Source organism: Saccostrea cucullata, unplaced genomic scaffold (assembly GCF_032062105.1).
Source record: "Saccostrea cucullata isolate Sc308-1 unplaced genomic scaffold, CSIRO_AGI_Scuc_v1 ctg1952, whole genome shotgun sequence".
Lineage (NCBI taxonomy): Eukaryota > Metazoa > Mollusca > Bivalvia > Ostreida > Ostreidae > Saccostrea > Saccostrea cuccullata.
Genome location: NW_026937019.1, coordinates 57,673 through 77,974, shown reverse-complemented (window position 1 = coordinate 77,974; position 20,302 = coordinate 57,673). Strand labels below are relative to the sequence as shown.

At 34.4% G+C, this 20,302-nt stretch overlaps 1 protein-coding gene across 4 annotated transcripts; it reads left to right on the top strand.

The window, feature by feature from the left end:
• The first annotated feature begins 7,417 nt into the window (after positions 1–7,417).
• LOC134247068 (galactoside 2-alpha-L-fucosyltransferase Sec1-like) lies at positions 7,418–17,930 on the top strand. 4 transcript variants are annotated; one of them, XM_062729407.1, is made up of 3 exons: positions 7,418–7,521; positions 16,224–16,295; positions 16,499–17,930. In XM_062729407.1, the coding sequence occupies exons 2-3, from the start codon at positions 16,280–16,282 to the stop codon at positions 17,863–17,865; spliced, it is 1,383 nt and encodes a 460-aa protein (XP_062585391.1). In that variant the 5' UTR covers positions 7,418–7,521; positions 16,224–16,279; the 3' UTR covers positions 17,866–17,930. The 4 variants fall into 4 exon arrangements, with proteins under 4 accessions (XP_062585391.1, XP_062585393.1, XP_062585392.1 ...); XM_062729409.1 differs by lacking the exon at positions 7,418–7,521 and adding an exon at positions 10,224–10,305; XM_062729408.1 differs by lacking the exon at positions 7,418–7,521 and adding an exon at positions 12,951–13,027.
• Positions 17,931–20,302: the final 2,372 nt, after the last annotated feature.

Here is a 20,302-nt window from a genome sequence, read left to right as displayed (position 1 = left end):
TTTTTCATTATATGATGGTATTTTGTCATTATATGATGGTACTTTGTCATTATATGATGGTATTTTATCATTATATGATGGTATTTTGTCATTATACTACTTTTCATTATACTACTTTTCTTTATACTACTTTTTATTATTCTACTTTTCTTTGTACTACTTTTCATTATACTACTTTTCATTATATGCTACTACTTTTTCGTCATTATTTGAAGTCTCGATCATCCAGACGCTTGTTTCTATAACACAAATTCGCTGTTCCTAGACTGGCAGTACGAAATCGAGGATCAGACAGGCAAGCCAGTCTAGGTATCGTAACAGTATTTCACTTGGGTTCACATCAAATCAAGGCTGACGTAAAATAATCCCGAAATATTCCCTTCCGATTCGGACATTTCGATACGAGACTGGAGCTGAATTTTTTTATGAGATGAAAAACAACATGTATACTTCCTGTATTGACAAGATTTATTAAGATTTAGTGCGTGCTGGTTTTTCTATATACTGTCAAGAGTGGGGAGTGATTAGGCCCTGGACTAGTTTTTCAAACACCTGCTCAACTTCAACTGAAACAAACTTGCGTGCCTTGCTGCATGGATGGCTATGTATTTTTGGGTACTAAAATCTTTACAAGTATTAGCTTTCCTAAAAAGCTTTTCTGACGTGGTTTGCTTAAGTTCAAAAAGCGGAAGAAATAATATGTTATAAAATTTCTTTCGTTCGAAAATATATCTTCAAGAGACAATGCGTAAACATATATTGTATACAATAATGAACAAAGAGAATTGAATTTAAGCTTCTGGCTCCAGGATCATGAAACAAACTAAGACTTAAGGTAAGTCACTAGTCAAAGGATCACTTCATTATAAATAGGGATCTGACCTATAGGACCGGGCTTGGTTTTTTTCTGTACTTGTCGATTTCCGTTCCGATTAATGACATTAGGCTAAATACATATAATAATTTGTTTTTCCTAAATTTTTATTTTAGTTAGTAGAGGTAGAGGTTAGTAGAGGTAGGAGGAACCCTTTCATTGATTTTCTGAGTTTGTAATCTCCATATGTACTGACTGATATTTGTCTTTACTTCTCATAGTTCATAAAGGTAGTGCCTACTGTCTCTGAAATTCTGTTTTCATGTCTAGGCCATTTATCCGCGGGTATGATAAAACATGCCATTAATGTGTGCAAATTATATAGGCCTAAATGAAATCCAAGGGAGTGCATTTACTGAAATATGTAGCCAAAATCAATGTGAGTTAATTTTAAGGAATATATAAAATTGAAATTCATCGCAGCTCAATGCTGCCAAGGATACCTGTATTGAGTAACATATAGAGAGTTATTCTTGTCCTCGAAGAAAGTGTGCTTATACTGAGGTTCGTTCCGCCTGACTGAGAACTGTACATTGGATTGTTACAATTTGATATCTCTTTAGTGTTTCTTATATATCAAGTATTGGCATGCATAAAGGATCGATAATTGAAGGAAAAATACACAAATCTACATAAAAAATCTAAATAGTCTTTGAAAAGGCGAAATTTAAAAGTTTATAAGTGTTGTACCAGGTGGATTCGAACCCCCGACTTTAAAAAGAAAGTATCCAAGGTGCAAAAGTCAGCGCTTATATCAACTGAGCTAGTCTGACTATAAGAATAATTGGCATAAATTTCAAGCAGGTGATGAAAATCAGGTTTCCTTATTTCTTGTAGGTTTTTTGTGAATTTCGACCCCAGGGCAGGGGTGCCCCTAAAAAAATCTTATCTTAAATTGTTCCTTACATCCTAACCTATCAAAATATCACAATTTTATTTAGGGGCAGGCCTGCCCTGAAGGACTTCAAGGCCAAAATTCATGCAAAAATCAATGCTTTTATGGATAAAATGGTGTTTCGGTCTACTTTGGAGGTTTATTGTAAAGTTGTAAATAATAAATTTGAGGTATCAAATACAAATTTGAAAAATTTAGACATATATACGGTAGAAAACAACAAATAAAGATTGATATTTAAATGTCGTTTTTTCCGGGAAATTGTTCTCTCCTATAGGTCAATTCTTTTGTTAAAGCGAATACATCCTTTGTTATATCAAGGATTTGTTGGGAAGTATATTTTGGATAAGTACTCATATAGTATGACTCAAAATTGCAGAGAAAATAGGGGGTCAGTGTGCATCTTACTGATCTATGGTACAATTAAATTGACCTTTTTGCACTTAAATTTTAACTCTTTGATTTATTACTTTATCTCTAATTTTATTTTATCAGATGTTATCACGTTAATAAATTTAATCTTATTTTACATAAAATAGTTTGAATAATATTTATCATTGAACAAATCTCGCAAATTAATGGGCGTTTATTATTGTGTGACCCTTTTGCACTAAAAAATAACATATTTGGGGTATTAAAAAACTAAATTGGCAATAAAATATTTTCTTATATCAAGCTTTTTAGGAGTTAAGTGCTGATCAGTCACAAGTATCGAGTAGTTTAAAATAATGAAAGAAAAGGTTGGGGTCAGTGATGTTAATTTTGAAATATTGGTCAAAATATGTGATTTTCAGGCAAAAAATTGTGTAAATTTTATCTTGACTTCTTTAATATATCTTCATTTCTTGGCAAAGTTTGTTGAGGGAAGGTGTAAAACTTGTTCTAAAAATATAAATTAAGACCTGTATTAAATATTCCTGCAATATCATAACGGAAAATATTCTCCGAGTAAAAGTATGTGAGGCTAAAGTTTCAAGACATTAAATTTAATAAATGTGCAGATTTGCAGAGATTTCTGCTGAATATCCTTCCACCACAAGAAATAGTCCCTCATAAATCTTGCTTCTTTGTAGATTTTTAAGCAGTTTTTTTCGATGAGTGCTAAAAAATTTACATTATTGAATATAAATATGTTATAAAAAATGAATTCTAATAAATATTTTTTAAGTAAGAGGTTCTGTGTGAACTTTTCTAAAAAGCTGACGAGTGACATACCTTAAGTCAAATTTTTAATCGACGATAAAATATTTATTAATTATATAATATCTTCATTTGCATATAAAAACATCTTTGTGAAACAATATTAAAAATATTTTAATTCTGGTCTGCTTGACTTTACAACATTATATTATAAAATAAAGATTTTGATCGACTTACAGAGGCGTAGTCACAAACTTAAAAGTGGGGGGGGGGCTCAACTTCAGAAATTATTTGACAAGCCAAAAAAAAAAAGGGGGAAATGTCCATATCCAACCAAACGTGAAAGTCCTATTTCGTCGGGGGGGAGGGGGGGGGGGGTCTTGTCAGATTTAATTACTATATTACAGGAGTCTTGTCAGATTTAATTACTATATTACAGGGAGTCTTGTCAGATTTAATTACTATATTACATTACTATATCATACAACTATAACTTCAAGAGAAATGCTTAATCAGTTGTTGTTGAAAATAAAATACATTTGTTATGAAATGAGGTTTAATTTAACTTCAACATAGCTGTGATTTTGTTCTACATTAAGGTAAGGGGGCATAAACATACCATCATATAATGACAAAATACCATCATATAATGACAAAGTACCAGAATATAATGACAAAGTACCATCATATAATGATAAAATACCATCATATAATGACAAAGTACCATCATATAATGACAAAATACCATCATATAATGATAAAGTACCATCATATAATGATAAAATACCATCATATAATGACAAAGTACCATCATATAATGACAAAATACCATCATATACTGACAAAGTACCATCATATAATGACAAAATACCATCATATAATGACAAAATACCATCATATAATGATAAAATACCATCATATAATGACAAAATACCATCATATAATGACAAAGTACCATCATATAATGATAAAATACCATCATATAATGACAAAATACCATCATATAATGACAAAGTACCATCATATAATGATAAAATACCATCATATAATGACAAAATACCATCATATAATGACAAAGTACCATCATATAATGAAAGTTCTCCACATAAGGCAGTTACAGCGTTCCATATAGGACAGCTTCAGTTACTAGCATCCCACAAGAAAACTTGTAACTTTAACCCCGTCAATCTTCCTGATTTTCTCAAGGCCACCGACAGCCTTTGTGATAATGGTAAATCTTCTAAATCTCTAGAAAAAAAAGAAGAGAGAAAAATCGGTCAATACTTGACTACTCCTTAAACATTAAATATTGCTTAAAAGATCATAGATTAAAAAAAGAGATTATTCAATTTATATCCCTTTCCTTATGACAAACATTTTTTTTCACTAAAAAATTACTAATTGATTTTCAGTAAGATTTCGCGTATATGCACTTTATTGTGTACGTGATGGCTGGTATGCTCGATGGCCCATAGACCTATTTGGTAAATATCTTTGCTCACCCTATAATTCCATGTTTGTGCTTCACAGTTGTAAGTTTTATAATTTTATAGACGTACTGAGTGTTGGTGACGAGTCATCTATCCCCACCCCTGGTAAACCCTCCCTCAAAATGAGACTGTTCCAAGCCGGGGACAGCAGGAAGGAGTTGCTTATGTCCATGTTTGATAAAAAGAAAAGCAGCAGTGTATCGTGACGTCAGCCAATCAGACTAGACCTTCAGTATCTCGGGGTTAATTTATCTTAAACCTTCATATACAGCATGTCAATCTGGGGATCAAGAAGACTTGTGTTTCCATTGACAGGAAAGACTCGGCTTTATTTATAAGAAAGATATTGGAGCAGTGGCGGGGAACACGCAACACGTATAGGGTTAAAATTTCCCACCATTTAACGATATCCAAATTTTTATAAACTCCAATGGGGGCTACTCCATGAATTATGAAAATTAACTGTGATTTCTGGCGGTGTTTTGATTAATTAAGTCGGGGTACATTAGAAAAATGAAAAAAAAAGAAGATGTTAATAACATTTGTACTCTTGTACATGTATATATATGTACATATGAATAAACCGTCTTTGTTTTACCAGATTCTTAGTGGTTTTTCTATCGACCGTTGTACAGTTGTACTACTGAAATTCTCAAAGCTTTTCTCTTACTGAATGAGTCAGTACAGACTGTACTGTTAACAGTTTGTTCATTTATATATAAGGGTAATAACATATATACCTCTTGGACGGTCTTATTTACTGACAGGGTCTGCAGAAAAAAATAACCAAGGAGTGCATGTTCATCTTAGAAAAGTTACGGTACTGTGTAGTCTCTCGTGTTAAAAAAATCTGTTTTATTTAGAAAAACACTTTTTTACATGATTTGTGTATTTCTACATCACATTCAATACATGTACTATTTTTATGCCAGTGGCGTAGCATCGTTTTTGAAAGTGGGGGGGCCAGGCAGAGAAAAAAATTTTTTACTTACCTGAAAAAGTTGAGAAGCAAAAAAAAAAAAAAAAAAGGGAAAAGTCTATTTGGGGGGGGGGGGGGGGTAGGTAAAATTTTTTTCAGTGTCAACTACTTTTAGTACCAATTCTTATACTACATTTTCGGTACATTTCTAAAAGTGGGGGGCCAAACAGGCTTTGAATTAACATTTCCTATAGTGTAAGTAAGGTTGGGAAAAAAAGTGGGGGGCCAGGCCCCCCCTGGCCCCCCCGGATACTACGCCCCTGTATGCAGTAAATTTTGAATTTACCGTCACCATTCATTTATACACTTTATTTGACCTTAACCTTTGAAATGTGTTTGGGGGGGGGGGGGCTAAACCAACAAAAAAAAGGTAAACCCAATTTTCAATGCCTATATTATGTATATATTTGCAAAAAAAGGGGGGCTAAGCCCCCCCCCCCCCAGTCCCCCGGTTCCGACGCCTATGGGATATCTGTAAAAATGCGGTCGGTGGGTAGTGAAAATACGTCAAACTTATAATAGAGTTATACTTCTCCTTCTTTTTCCTTATTAGCATATGTATGTACACTATAGGTTGGTGTATAAATATGAAATATCATTCAAATATATTAGTGTTTGAAATTTGACATTAGATAGGCAGAACAAATCAGTCGTTTGTAGTTCTTCAAACGTAGTTGGGTTTTAATTGATATACCAACACAGAGGTGACTGAACTTCTGGTTTTGATAGCTTATATAGTATCAATAACATGATGTATTCTGTTTACTGCTTTATCGTGTTTATCTGTAATTATAATTATATGTTATATGTTTATGCCCATTGGGCCCTGATTTGATTATAAATTCTATTCTATTTTGTTGTTGAGTACGTGGATGTAGTACAACTTCAGATAAAGCCCTCCGGTCATCAGAAAAATTAGACACGTCCAAAGTTCAATCATCTGTAGAATATTTATAGAATATGAACTGAAATTCTAAAATTACCGGTAAAAAGCAATTTGTTGATGCAATATTGAAAAGAAAAATTATTTTGGATTGATTTGCTTCCATTTCATATCGGAAGAATGTGCAGGTATATACACATGCATTTTTTTTCTAAAGATATTTCGTGATGCTGGGGACAGACCCTGAATAACTTATTTAGTGAAAGAAAAGTCGCCCGCTGTCAACACGATTGCCTGGGGAATGGGGACCCTTTTCAATAAGGTCATTCAAGTGTCGGTAAATCACAATTTCAATGTTGAGAACTGACTGTCAATACAAAAAGATATATACAGATGTAATTCTAAAGATCGATTTGGGTTTTATACCTTTATAAACAGTCGAAACTTAACACGCGCACACATCCATCCTCACACACCTTTAAAAAAATCTTCTTTCATTTGGGGGAGGGGGTATCCTTTTTAATAAAATAGTGGAATTTGCCAGTGTTTAACCTTAAAGCAACAAATGCTTGGAAGGGGAAGCAGCATCAACATGAAAATTTACTCATAAAAACTATAGCAAACAGACTTCACTCGGCCTACCCTCCCCTTTTCGTGTTTAGATTGCCTGTAATATGAAAACCTTTCACAAACTGTGACAAGTACATCCACCTTATACCTATAAAAATGCAGGTGTACTTCAGACGGCAGTCTTGTTAATAATATGCCTAGGTAAGACACATGTATATTGTAAAGAGTAATTTTATTCTACACTTCTCATGCATTAACTGCACACAGACTATTGGTAAGCATTAATGTATAAAAAATCAATTTCCCATTGTGGGTATATCCTCAGGTACATATATTGATTTGAGCATCTCCGTGTGCTTGATTCTGTTAATGCTTTACCCGGCGCCGTGATTCGTTATTCTCTATTATCGAGTCTAAAATATAGCTCTAAATATGTAGTCCGTTATTCATGTAAACTTGCCCATAAGACAATAGGTATAAACATATGTTACAGGATCAATGAATCCGCGGAACTGATGTACAATATACCTGTCATTGACGAGAAATCGAAGGGGTGTGCATGTGTTGTGTTGACACTCCTCACTGTACAACGCTTTCAACATCTTCATCCGCGATGAGATCCTCTCCTTCCAATGAGTGACACCCCCACCACCACCCGGTCAATAATGAGGATTTCTGTCTTCTCGTAAGGTAAGAATCGGAATTATATATATTTAATTTATTGAATGTAATAGGGAGTTCTGATCTGAATTCTGAAATGAAAATGAAAATCCATTTATGTAAACAGATAATTACGTGCATTTTGTTGCTAATAACTGATCCTCTGTTTTTTCCTGATTTATGTTTAGCTATATTTATTTACCAGGTATATTTATTCACCACTCAAGGGCCCTCTGGGGGCATATACAATTAAGAAACAAACAATATAATCATGATTATAACTATGCAAAATTGACTTGATCCTCACTTGTAAAAGTTTTCATATTTGAAATACTGGTATAGTTCACAGTGAAATATACATGTAAGCATTACATACAATATAATAATAATAATACAATATGATGAAAGAAAAAAATTTAAAAAATACCATGCTCCTTTATACTGCAATGACCAGGCGGATAATAGCAAAAAGGGACATGTACATGTAATCATATTATTACAAAAAGTATATATATTTTGTTGGACTGGTAGCATAAGATTTATGTATCAACAATCATGTATTAAATATAAGCTGCGCAGTGGATTTTAAAATGTCCTTTAATATGGCAGTTGGATCAGGATATTGAATTGCTAGCTTTTATTACCTTCCATGTTTACATTACCTCTATCAATGACAATTTATAGCACATATAAAAGTTGTAAAATACTAGCTACATTTATGATATAGCCGGAAAATAAAACCTAGGCCGCAGGCGCGGATCCAGAAATTTTTTTTTTATAAAAAGAGGGGGGGGGGGGTGGGGGCTGAAAAGGAAAGGCGTTGTTATAACGCAAGTTTATATATACTTAAGCAACTTATTAGGATACAGAGATTTAGTATCATTTTTAAAGGTGGGAGGACCGGGGAAAAAATTATGGATGACCTAACTGATAAGTTTTTGACATAGAAAGAATTTTAAAATAAATCTCCGAACCCGAAAATCCCATTTTGTAAAAAAAAAAAAGGGGGGTATTTTGTTTTCACAATCGAATTCCTTCAGTTTCTATAGTAAAACACAACAAAAATTGACTTTTCTTTCGCTCTCTTTTATGCAAAGTTGCAACCCCCTCCTCGCTCTCCCCTCTGGATCCGCCCGGCACTGTGCAGCATGTTGTTTTGTTGTGTGAATTTATTTTATAGTTTTTCTCGCTTTCCGCATTAGACTTCCGCACACCATCAGAGATCTGAATTTTGTTCATAGGTCGTGCATTTGATAATCTAGGGATACAAAGATCGGCAGCCGGTATACTGCCATCTTCCCAAGTCAAGAGTTTCTGATCCGCTCCGCTCCACATAAACCCTTGACCGAATAGGCTAAGTTTGACGGGGTTAGAAATGCGTTCTCTGATTGGCCTCATGCAAGTCTGCATGAACCAATCAAAATCATTGTTTTATTTAAACTTAAACTAAATTGTAAATAGAAAAACAAGCCAGTTTTAGCCCCAAGGATAACGTCTTTATCATTAAATAGCCCAGTTAAAGCCATATACGGCGTATGTACAATGAAAATTATTAGAATAAAATTATAAGAACTTATTATTTGTATCATTACTTTAAATAAAGATAGAACTTTTCCGTAAATTACAAAATCTAAGTCAATTGCGTTATAAAGATATCACAATTTAATTTGGATTCTCGGAATTTTCTCCGACTCGGAAGAAAATACAAAAGATTTAAATAACACATTACAGAGAAGATAAAATTGTATTATTAGATGAAACGAGGTGTTCTCCGTGTTCAGAATTGTATGAAAAGCTTTAATTTAAATGTATTAACTATATTTCTTTACTTAATTTTGTATTTTTCAAAAATATATTTTTTTGATCAGTTACGCCATATATGGCTTTAAAGGTTTGTCTAAGATTTTTAGTTGAATTTTATTGAATTTATTACCAACTTTCAATATTATCTCGAATTCTCTGTTGAATTCGTTTACTCTGATTGGCCAATAGCAGAGGTCATTAGAGTTCAATATATGTTATCTCACTAGATGGCGTGGCAGTAAACCCCATCAAACTTGGGCTATTCAGTCAAGGGTTTATGTGGAGCGGAGGATATCAGAAACTCTTGACTTGGGAAGATGGTATACTGCTAGTGAATATTACATGTATTATTAATACAAACTTGTATAAAAGTACATAACAGAGAAACAGAATCCGATTTAAAACAAGTCCTTCTTTGCTGGCGGAAGGAAGCTAACGCCAAGGCTGTGTGCTTTATCATGCTTTATAGGGAAACATATTATAATTACCCTGTAGTTTATATAACTATGTACATTTTACTTAATAGTAGTTTAATACCTAATCTGACCATTCTTTTTATCGAAATATAGATCAAAATGTTCAATTTAACATTTAATGAATATACAATTACATGTAATTGGCAAAGATTACGGATTTCCTGGATTTTTTGTATCCTTGTATATTGCCAGAGTTACATAGTCTGAGATACAAGGACGGTCCTCAGCACGTTTATTTCCTTCTGAAAATCTCACATGTTGACAATAGAGATCTATATAGGCCTAGTTTTGTCTTGCATGTACTGATGTAGGCTAGGGCACAGAAAGTTGCTATAACAATCCATGGTTAATACTGATGTTAGACTGAGGTCGTTTGATTTCATTTCAATTGTTCTCTTTATTATGAACTGAACTGTCGGTTAGATTAATCATGAAAGTATACTTATAAATACATGTACATATCGGATCCCCTTATTTAATAGCTTGTGTTCTCCCTTTGTTGAAGTCATCATCATGACGTCATAACATGATGGAGGTAGGTGCCATCATTTATCTTCTTTTTTAAATATTTTTTTTTTTTGGATCTGAATGTTGCCTTTGCTAGTTTGATAATTTAATGATTTCTAGTATGTGCAGGGGAAATCACCTTTGCTAGCCAGCGATCGGAGTTTTAATATCAACAGTCTCGTTTAAAGTCATCATTTCGTAAATTCTATGGTCGATACAATGACCTTGTCAGCAAATACAATTTATCATTGAATGAAATGCTGACTGACGTTTTTCATACCAATTGTTAGTCCATTATTTATACACTGAATTGACCACGGATTTTTTCCGTTTTTTCCTGATTATGACAACGAGCACACGGCGGGTGTGACCGGTCGGCAGGGGATGCTCACTCCTCCATGGCACCTGATCCCACCTCTGATGTTTCGGAGGTCCGTGTTTGCTCTGCTCTTATTTTGTATATTTGTTTAATGGACGTTGAGATTGAATACTGTTCGTTATTTCCATATCCTTCATCTATCAGTACAGTACCGACCAGACCCAACCTGACACCCAAGCAGTCCCAGAAAGCAGTCCCCGGGACTGCTTTGGGACCGCTCTGGGACTGCTGTGGGACTGCTCTGGGACCGCTGTGGGACCGCTATGGGACTGCTATGGGACTGCTCTGGGACTGCTCTAAAAAGCAGACCCAGCAGTCCCAGCAGTCCCAGCTCTCCCTGGGACTGCTTTCTGGGACTGCTTTGTTCACTCATGTGTGAAAAAAGGTTCTGAGTGACATGTTAGCTCCGCCCCCTTGTGTATTCTGAATTTGCAGGCCCCCTGTTATTTTGTTTACTTGCAGCAGAGATGAGTTAAAACTGTTTAAAAAGCAAGGATTTCTTACAATCTTTTAATATGTAGTAATTATTTTAGTTAATTAATATTTACTCAGACTGTATATTTACACAAATGTAGTTTAGAATCACATTTTTTTTAAATAAAGTGGTAAAATAAGGAAGTCAGGAGTAGATTAATTTTTTTTCTCTAAATGTAAGATAAGGTTTATTAGAAAAATTTCAACATGTAGGCCTTTTATTAAGGGGGTTTTAACTGTAAAATTAAATACTAAAATTTTGCATTGGAACTATTTGAAAATAATAATTACAGTTAGATATAAGATTTTTTAATAGAAAAAGGAACACGTTTTAACCCTCAAATAGAAAACCTCACACTTTACTAAATGACCATAAAATAAAATTAATAAATTAATGCTACCATTTTCCCGTTACATATACAATGTGGATAATCACTGGGGAAATTATGAATAAATTACCGGTAGTTTTAAATTTATGAACAAGTTATTAAAAGAGTACATTAATTTTAGAAATAAACAGTTGAAAATACCGGGAATTGTGATTTATTTATTTTTGTGTTTTGCTTCTGTTTGCCTGGCCGATTAATGTGTATAAAAATGGTACCAACACTCGCGGTTTCAATCGCCTTTGGGCAGAAAATCAATGCATGTTATTTGTGTATACATGTCAACGTTTCACATCATTGAACACGCTGGTCAACAATGACCCTAATTTCAATCTATGTAAAGCAAAAATAAAATTGATAAATGAAATATGTATGAATTTCTTTCAGGATTAATTAATTTTGAACATAATCTGAGGGTTCCATTCTGGTGATTTACAGATGTGCACTCTAACATTTACAAATAAATCACTTAAAACTTAAAGCATAGTAGTACAGAAATAGAGTAATTTTAAATAAATAGATTTACATGTCAGTAAAAATGACTGAAAAATTATACTTGGCAAAATTAACAAAGAATTTTTTTAAAGCCCCAATACTTAAGAAAATTTATTAGAGTATCCTGGTAGTATTGAAATTGGCCATTCAACGATAAGATCTATTTAATAAAGCTAATTCTGGTGGAAAATAAATAATTCACGTTTAATTTTCTGAAGAAAAAATAAATATGGAAAACAGTATCAATCACAGAAAATAAAGAAATCGAATTATTAATATACCAAATGATTGTGATTAATTATTATTAATAAATAACTAAATAAATTTTTAATTTTTATAAATTTAAATTTGGGACTGCTCTGGTGTAATATTCATATTCAGTTTAATTTTATACATGTACGTGTGAAGGCTTCTTCCTTCAACTAATATTATTTCAATTTGTTTCAATGTGCGTACTGTTCCTAAATGTTCATCGCATGTAAGGATTCCAGGCATACTACACAGAATCAATTTCTACAGCCTTTTATAGTTCCATTGTTTATTGGAAATCTCATTTCTGAGTAAGCTCCGCCCATCATATTAATAAACCCCGCCCTCTGGGACTGCTGGGACTGCTCTCTGGGACCGCTCTCTGGGACCGCTGGGACTGCTGGGACCGCTCTGGGACTGCTGTGGGACTGCTCTGGGAGCGCTGTGGGACTGCTATGGGACCGCTGTGGGACTGCTTTAGCAGTCCCAGAAAGCAGTCCCAGGGACTGCTCTGGGACTGCTTTGTGTCAGGTTGGGTCTGGTCGGTACTGTATGGGTAAAAATTTCATTCATTATGAGGTAGGACCTAGTATCAGTTTTAGTTTATTGTTTGCAAATAAATCTCTTAAGAAATTACCCGATACAGATTTCTTTTGTCGCGTATAAACAAAAGGGATTTCTCAGTCGCACTTCGCATGTCGTGTAAACGTTTTAAATCGACATTAAGTGATTCCGGCCACACACCCGCCCGGTATTTAGCTCGCTTGGTAAGTCATGCGTGTCAATTTACATACCACAAATATTGACACGCTGATTGAATCAGTATCTATTGAATGGTCATTAAACAATTGGACTTCCCTCGGGTGAGGTAGAAATGGACAGTGACCTACTTTCCTGTAAGTAACAACAGAAATTTACCTCTTTTGGTCAGTTTTTTAAAACTAAATCAGAATATAGATTTCGAAATAGTGGATTTTTTTCAGGAATAAAATTTATTTGGGTTTCTAAACAAAACTTTTAGGCCTAACCTTAAATCAGTTAAGGTTTTACATGCTTGTTCGTCTTAATGAAGTAATACCTTGTCTAAACTTTTTCCATTACCTGTAAGTACATGGTTTACTTGACTACACTCAGAGTACATTTTTATTTGTGCTGTGAGGGTCGTATTACTTTCTGTGTGTTTTAAAGTGTGCACTTCCTTATTCATGCTTCGTGGTTTACATTGTATAACAGTATAAAGCAGACTGGGATTTAAATAAACATTTGCTCCACGTTGTCGTAGCATTTGTAACCGCGTAATCAACAAACATATTCCCTACAAACTAACGTTAGGTGTTTAGATTACAACTTTACTAAATAAATAATTAAAATTGATGGATCTTTACGAAATGGAAACACCCTCTGCTTTGTAAAATAGAGTTATTTGTATTTAGTGAATTTGCATTTTTATGTCCAAAAAAAGGAGGTAAATTATTCAAGGAAGTTGAGCACCCCACACCCGAAAGAAATAGTTGTTGAGTGTGAAAATGAAGGAGATGTAATGATTTTCATCGCAAGAGTTGTCTATAGAAGCAGAGCGAATGTTAATTGTTCGTACAATGTATAAATATGAACAATCTAAAAATATCGACTTAAATCAATAGATTTTAACTTGCTTTAAATTGTATAATTTTGATTCCTTATCATCTTTTATTAATAGAACATACTCTAAATATTATAATACATGCAGACATGTAGAAAGCGGATGGAGCTGGGGGTGGGTAGGTGGGCAGAGAGGCTACCTACATGCTGATCGAATTCGTTAAAACAAAAATATTTTCTAAGATATCTATAATACTTAATGGGAAAACTATATCTATAAGATGATTGCTGCAGATACGTAGCTCTCTTGTGTGAAAAAATTGAACTGGATCTCGAATCCTCGTCCATCCCATTTTTTTTCCAGACCAGCGAGCTACAGATCCACGGCTACTTTGTAGAAACTCGGGAAGGGGATTGACTTTTTTCCGGGATCTTCGAATCCTGCCTATTTTCTTCAAATAAGGGGTGCTCTAAGGGGTAGCTGCAGATCTGTAGCTCGCTGGTCTGAAAAAAAAATTGGGATTGATGACCAGATTGATAACAGACTCTGGTCTGTCAATATATTCTTTCGGAGAGCTACAGTTCTGCAGCTATATAAGCATCTTCCCAAGTCAAGAGTTTCTGATATGCTCCGCTCCACATAAACCCTTGACCGAATAGGCTAAGTTTGACGGGGTTAGAAATGCGTTCTCTGATTGGCCTCATGCAAGTCTGCATGAACCAATCAAAATCATTGTTTTATTTAAACTTAAACTAAATTGTAAATAGAAAAACAAGCCAGTTTTAGCCCCAAGGATAACGTCTTTATCATTAAATAGCCCAGTTAAAGGTTTGTCTAAGATTTTTAGTTGAATTTTATTGAATTTATTACCAACTTTCAATATTATCTCGAATTCTCTGTTGAATTCGTTTACTCTGATTGGCCAATAGCAGAGGTCATTAGAGTTCAATATATGTTATCTCACTAGATGGCGTGGCAGTAAACCCCATCAAACTTGGGCTATTCAGTCAAGGGTTTATGTGGAGCGGAGCGGATCAGAAACTCTTGACTTGGGAAGATGCTATATAAGGGGTATATCATTGTTTTAATAATAGTTGATAAGAGTGTACATGTAAAGACATGATAATTTTAATTTTCATCAGCAAGTGATAAAGCATTTTTGAAAAAAAAAACAAAACATGTACATGTAACTTTATGCAATTTTTATGTTTTTTTTTTTTAACTTCCATGATTTTGATGCTTTTGTGACGTTGTGATATGTTGGAATAAAGGTATGTAGGCATGGGCGGATACAGGATTTGTGATTAGGGGGAGCGTGGATAACTTTGTTTAGGCAGTGGGTCTGGGGCCCGCCTTAAGGCCCCAAGTGGGCCCAAGCCCCCGGAAGCTCCTAGGTTTTCGTGTACTAGTATTTTAAGAGTAAAACCAGGCAAAATAATATTGTTTATTTTTTTTATTTTTGTTCAAAGTGGCATATAGATCCGAATGGCCGGGTGTTTGAATATTAATTGCATTGAATGTTTGTCACTATGATGTATTATAAGTTTATAACACATGCCACTACAATGAACGATTTACTTACTTACAGTGGTATTGGTTAGTTATGTACCAAAGTACGGCATTATTAATATTAGTCATATCATACTTTGAATGGTGGGGGCCCAGGGGGGCGAAGCCCCTGGCAGTTCCTGGGTTTTCGTGTACTTAAAAGAGTAAACCCAGGCACAATAATAGTGGTATTGGTTAGTTATGTACCAAAATATGGCATTATTAATATTAGTCATATCAATTCATACTTTGAAAATTTTAGCGGGGGTGCGTCCCTCCCCCCCCCCTTTAAATCCGCCAGTAGTAGGTATACCTTTTTATATACTGTAGTAACTTGCATGTAAAAACATGGGTATAAATATCTTAGGATACTAGTCATTAAAACATGAGTTATCATCACGTGTTCTTTGACGTATACTTGTACACAATGTTTCTCCTACCCCAGGCGCGGATCCAGAAATTTTTCCCAGGGGGGTCCACCCCAGTCCAAAAAAAATTTTTCAACCCAGAAATTTCTTGACAAGCAAAAAAAAAAAAAAAAAAAAAAAAAAAAAAACGTAAACTCGCCCAAACATCCAAAATCCTTTTTTCGTGGGGAGGGGGGTAGGCGATGACTTTTAATGCTTCAAATCTTTAACTTTTCATACCACTTTAATACAAGTTCAAGTTTACCAGGGGGGTATGCGTTTTCCGAGGGGGGTCCAAGTTAACTTTTTTTCTTGCTTTTGTATATAAATTTAATAACCTTGGGAATTCCAGGGGGGTCCTGACCCCCCCTACCCCCCTCTAGATCCGCGCATGTACCCTATTATATGACTGCTTTTGCTTTTCAGATAGATGATATTCTGATCAGTCGCAATGATATGCAGAAAGACGTCCAACTTCTTCCATGAACGTAAAACGATGTAAGTTCATATATCAACTGATTAAAAGTCGAAAATATTTAGCAATGCAAATATTTAAATTTCAAAAAATCCTTAAAATCATATCATATCAATAATATTATTTTAAAATGTAAAGATTGTAACTTTTTAGGTATCTTTTATGAATAAACTTTGAAAATAAAAAAAAAAGTATAGTCACCTTGTATTTATATATTTTTTTCTAGATTCGGCATGTATTGCTGCAAGTTTCTTTGCAACAGTGGTAGCTTTCGGTACCCTTATGACGGTGAATCAGAAATTTGGACCCGACCACCTTAAACCTATGAAGATTTTGAAGGTTATTATACAAAGCAACAAGGTATCATCGGACAACGTCATGGTACAAAATTACTTCCGAGATCCGCCCCCCAAAAACATAGAAATCAACATATCTCAAACGTCCGCACCTGGTGCGACCTCAAACACAGCATTATCAGTCAAAAACAAAACAGTTCCGTCTCCTCCATCTTCCCCAGCTTTCACTTCGAAAACTGGCATCTCACCTGCGACAAGAAATACTAAAACTGCCTTCACGACAGTTTCAAAGCCGTCTTCCATTGTCAAAAAGACAGTGACTACTGCCAGAAGTACAACGACCACTAACAAAAACACAGTGACTACTGTCAGTAGCACCAGGAGTACAACGACCACTAACAAAAGTACAGTGACCTCTACCAAGACTATAGTTTCCAAGACATCGATCTCACCTACAACGCATGCGCCGTCCAATTTTTATGTCTGTCCTACATTTATGGGGAGAATTGGAAATAATTTATTTCAGTTTGCTTCCGGCTTTGGAATCGCTGCCTCTAAGGATCTGAAATTTGTTGTAGCAGAAAATGATCTCATATACCGGTTGTTTGAATTGAAAAACAGTAAACATCTTCATATCAGCAAAAATAGACACGAATGTGCAAAAGCAAAATTCAGAGGGGAAGGGCGTGCATGTTCCTATGATAAAAATGTAGCGAATTTCAAGCCGGATGCAACGTATCGAGTTGGGAATTATTTACAGTCGTGGAAGTATTTTCAAGATGCGGCAGAAGAACTACGAGAACAGCTAAAATTTAGGGTTCATCTTCAGACGAGCGCAAATAATATTATAAAAGGAATATTAAAGAAGTTTAACACATCTCGAGAAAACGTAACTTTGATTGCTGTTCATGTACGACGCGGAGACATGGTCAACCATGGCTTTGGTTATTTAGTTGCAACAAAGGAATACTTCGCGAAAGCAGTACAGCTCTTTACCAGTTATTCTAGTCCCATTTTTATCGTTTGTTCTAATGATCTTTCGTGGTCTAAAGCAAATTTTCCTAAGAACGACAAGGTTGAGTTCATTTCCGGGAATTCAGCGGAAGTAGATTTAGCTTTAATGGCGTCTTGCGATCACATGATATCATCTGTAGGTTCTTTTAGTTGGTGGGCAGGCTGGCTCAACAATGGAACTGTGACTTACTTCAAATGGCCGGCAAAGGAGGGTTCGGGGCTTCGCGCACAGTTCAGCTCAGATTATATGGATTATTTTTATCCACATTGGACAGGCATATAATAAGTTTAATAGTATTAATTGTTGCATCAATATTTAAATTGCATAATACACAATTTTTATGTTTATTACTGAGATTATTTCTATCCACTTGTGAAAGGTTCTCCCTCTTTTACATGTTTGTTTATTTCTTGCTTCATTTATTGAATAGATTACTAATCACCAATCACCTATGTTTACAAACCAGATGGTGACCATGACGTTTGTTTTTAGAATTATTGATGTAAAGATATTGTGCATTAAGTCTCTTAGTAAAAATATAGTATTTCTGACTATTTCAACACGTGGTACTCATTTCAACATGCTATTTTTTTATTTAATAATTGACAATGGTCTCTGAAGGATTAATAAATAAGTTTTTGAAATAGAATAATTCCCGTTGGATTTAATTTATATTATTATATCAGACACGAAAATACTAGTTACTTAATTTAATCCAAAACGAAATTAAATGCACATCTACCATGCCTACAGTATATGGATATGGACAAAATAGCCATAACTACCTATTACTAGAGAGACCCTGAATCACTAAAAACAGAGAGGAACATTTTCAAAGTACATATGCATTTTCCATAAATGACCAATAGAGCCCCACCCTAACACTAGAACCCCATACTTTTGAGCCATGATTTTTCCAATCTTTGAGGAAGTGTGTATTTAATACAATTCTCAATTGACCTTGGACTTTCAGGAGGGTGTGACTTTCTCGACACTTCGTCTCTCTCAAATGGCGAATCTAGATTCTCATTGGTTAAGAAACTGATAACATCAACACTATAATTGAATCATTTCTACACTCGTTGACATACGCCGGAATGTATATTTTAACCGTGAATGAAAGGCTGTGTAAATTTCAGATGCTAATAATTAGGTAACGTCGAGAATACTACGCCTTACTGAAAGTCCAAGGTTGACTGAGAATTATACTAATTTGTCTGCTAAACATATTAACTATAAAGAGCAATCTAATTAAAATTAAATCTTTGATCCGCTCCAGTTTGATCGCTACTTTGTGTAGCGATCAAACTGGAGCGGATCAAAGATCTAATTTTAATTAGATTGCAATAAAGAGAAAATGTGTTTCACTACATAATCGATGGAGTCGAACCTTAACTGGGATTGAAAAGTATACGTCCGCTTCCTGAAATTTTTACCTTGTGTAGTACAAATAACGAGGCACATAGGCCACAATGCTCACCTGCGTAACTATGACCCTTCTGGGTTTTATTTCAATAGCAGATTTTTTATAATATGTTTCGTAAAATATTGAACACATACGGCCCATCACTACACCGGGTGATCATGATTTGAACAAACTTCAATCTATACTACCAGAGGAAGCTTCCGTACGTAGTAATATATGTAAACAAAGTTTTACTAGATTATTTTAAGGGTTTTTTTTTACTAGTATTTATTGCTTTGCATATACTTTGATTTTCCCACTGTTGCTACACTACCTGAGGACACCTCTGTATAAATATGATTTATTTTGCTTAGACTTTCTCAAAAAGTAAAAATCGAAGATAATTCTTGATTATATTCCTATGTAAAAAAGAAATTGTTCATCTTTCTACTCTGTATTGACTCTGTCCTTAATTCCCCAGGGGTCATGATTTGAACAAAATTGAATCTGCACTACGTGATATGCTTCTGTATTAATATAATGTGTGTCTGAGCTTTTCTTAAGAAGAAATTTTTTTTAAATATATTCCTTACATATTCCTTTCTAAAACTTTAATATTCTGTTGAGACTTCATCCTGCCCTCGCAGGGTCAGGATTTGTAAAAAAAAACTTAAAACTAAACTACCTTAGGATGTTTCTGTACTAATACGACTTACAATGGGTTTGCTGTTCTCAAGACTTTCATAGTTAATTCCTTACCCCTATCTTGTAACCTTGCCCAACCTCAAGGGTCATGAAATAAAAACGTTAAAAAATAGGTTATTAAGCTATCACCAGTGTGACAGTCTCAGTTGATTCGATACATATAAGAGCACGCTACATGTACGAACAATTAAAAGGGGAGGGGGGCTTTCGACAAATAAGTTAATGAAACAAGGATACAACAGTCTCATTTAAAGTCAACATGGCACAGATTCCATATTCGATACAATATCTTGTTAGGAAATCTATCATTGGGTCGAAACAATAACCTGTTATGAAATCTATCATTAGGTAGAAACAATGACTTGTGACGAAAACTATCATTAAGTCGAATGCTGACTGAAGGTTGTTTTTTAAATACAAATCGATAGACTTTTGATGGCACAGTAAGCTGGGCAAGAATGAAGTTTTAACCACAGAAATCAAGAAGCTTAATTATGGTGAAAGGAAAAAGACACAAAGAAATTCAAATTAATGATGCCATCTGTAATGGAAAGGAAACCCCAATAAATGTTAGAAAATGGTTTGACGTACAACACAGAAAAATGTTAA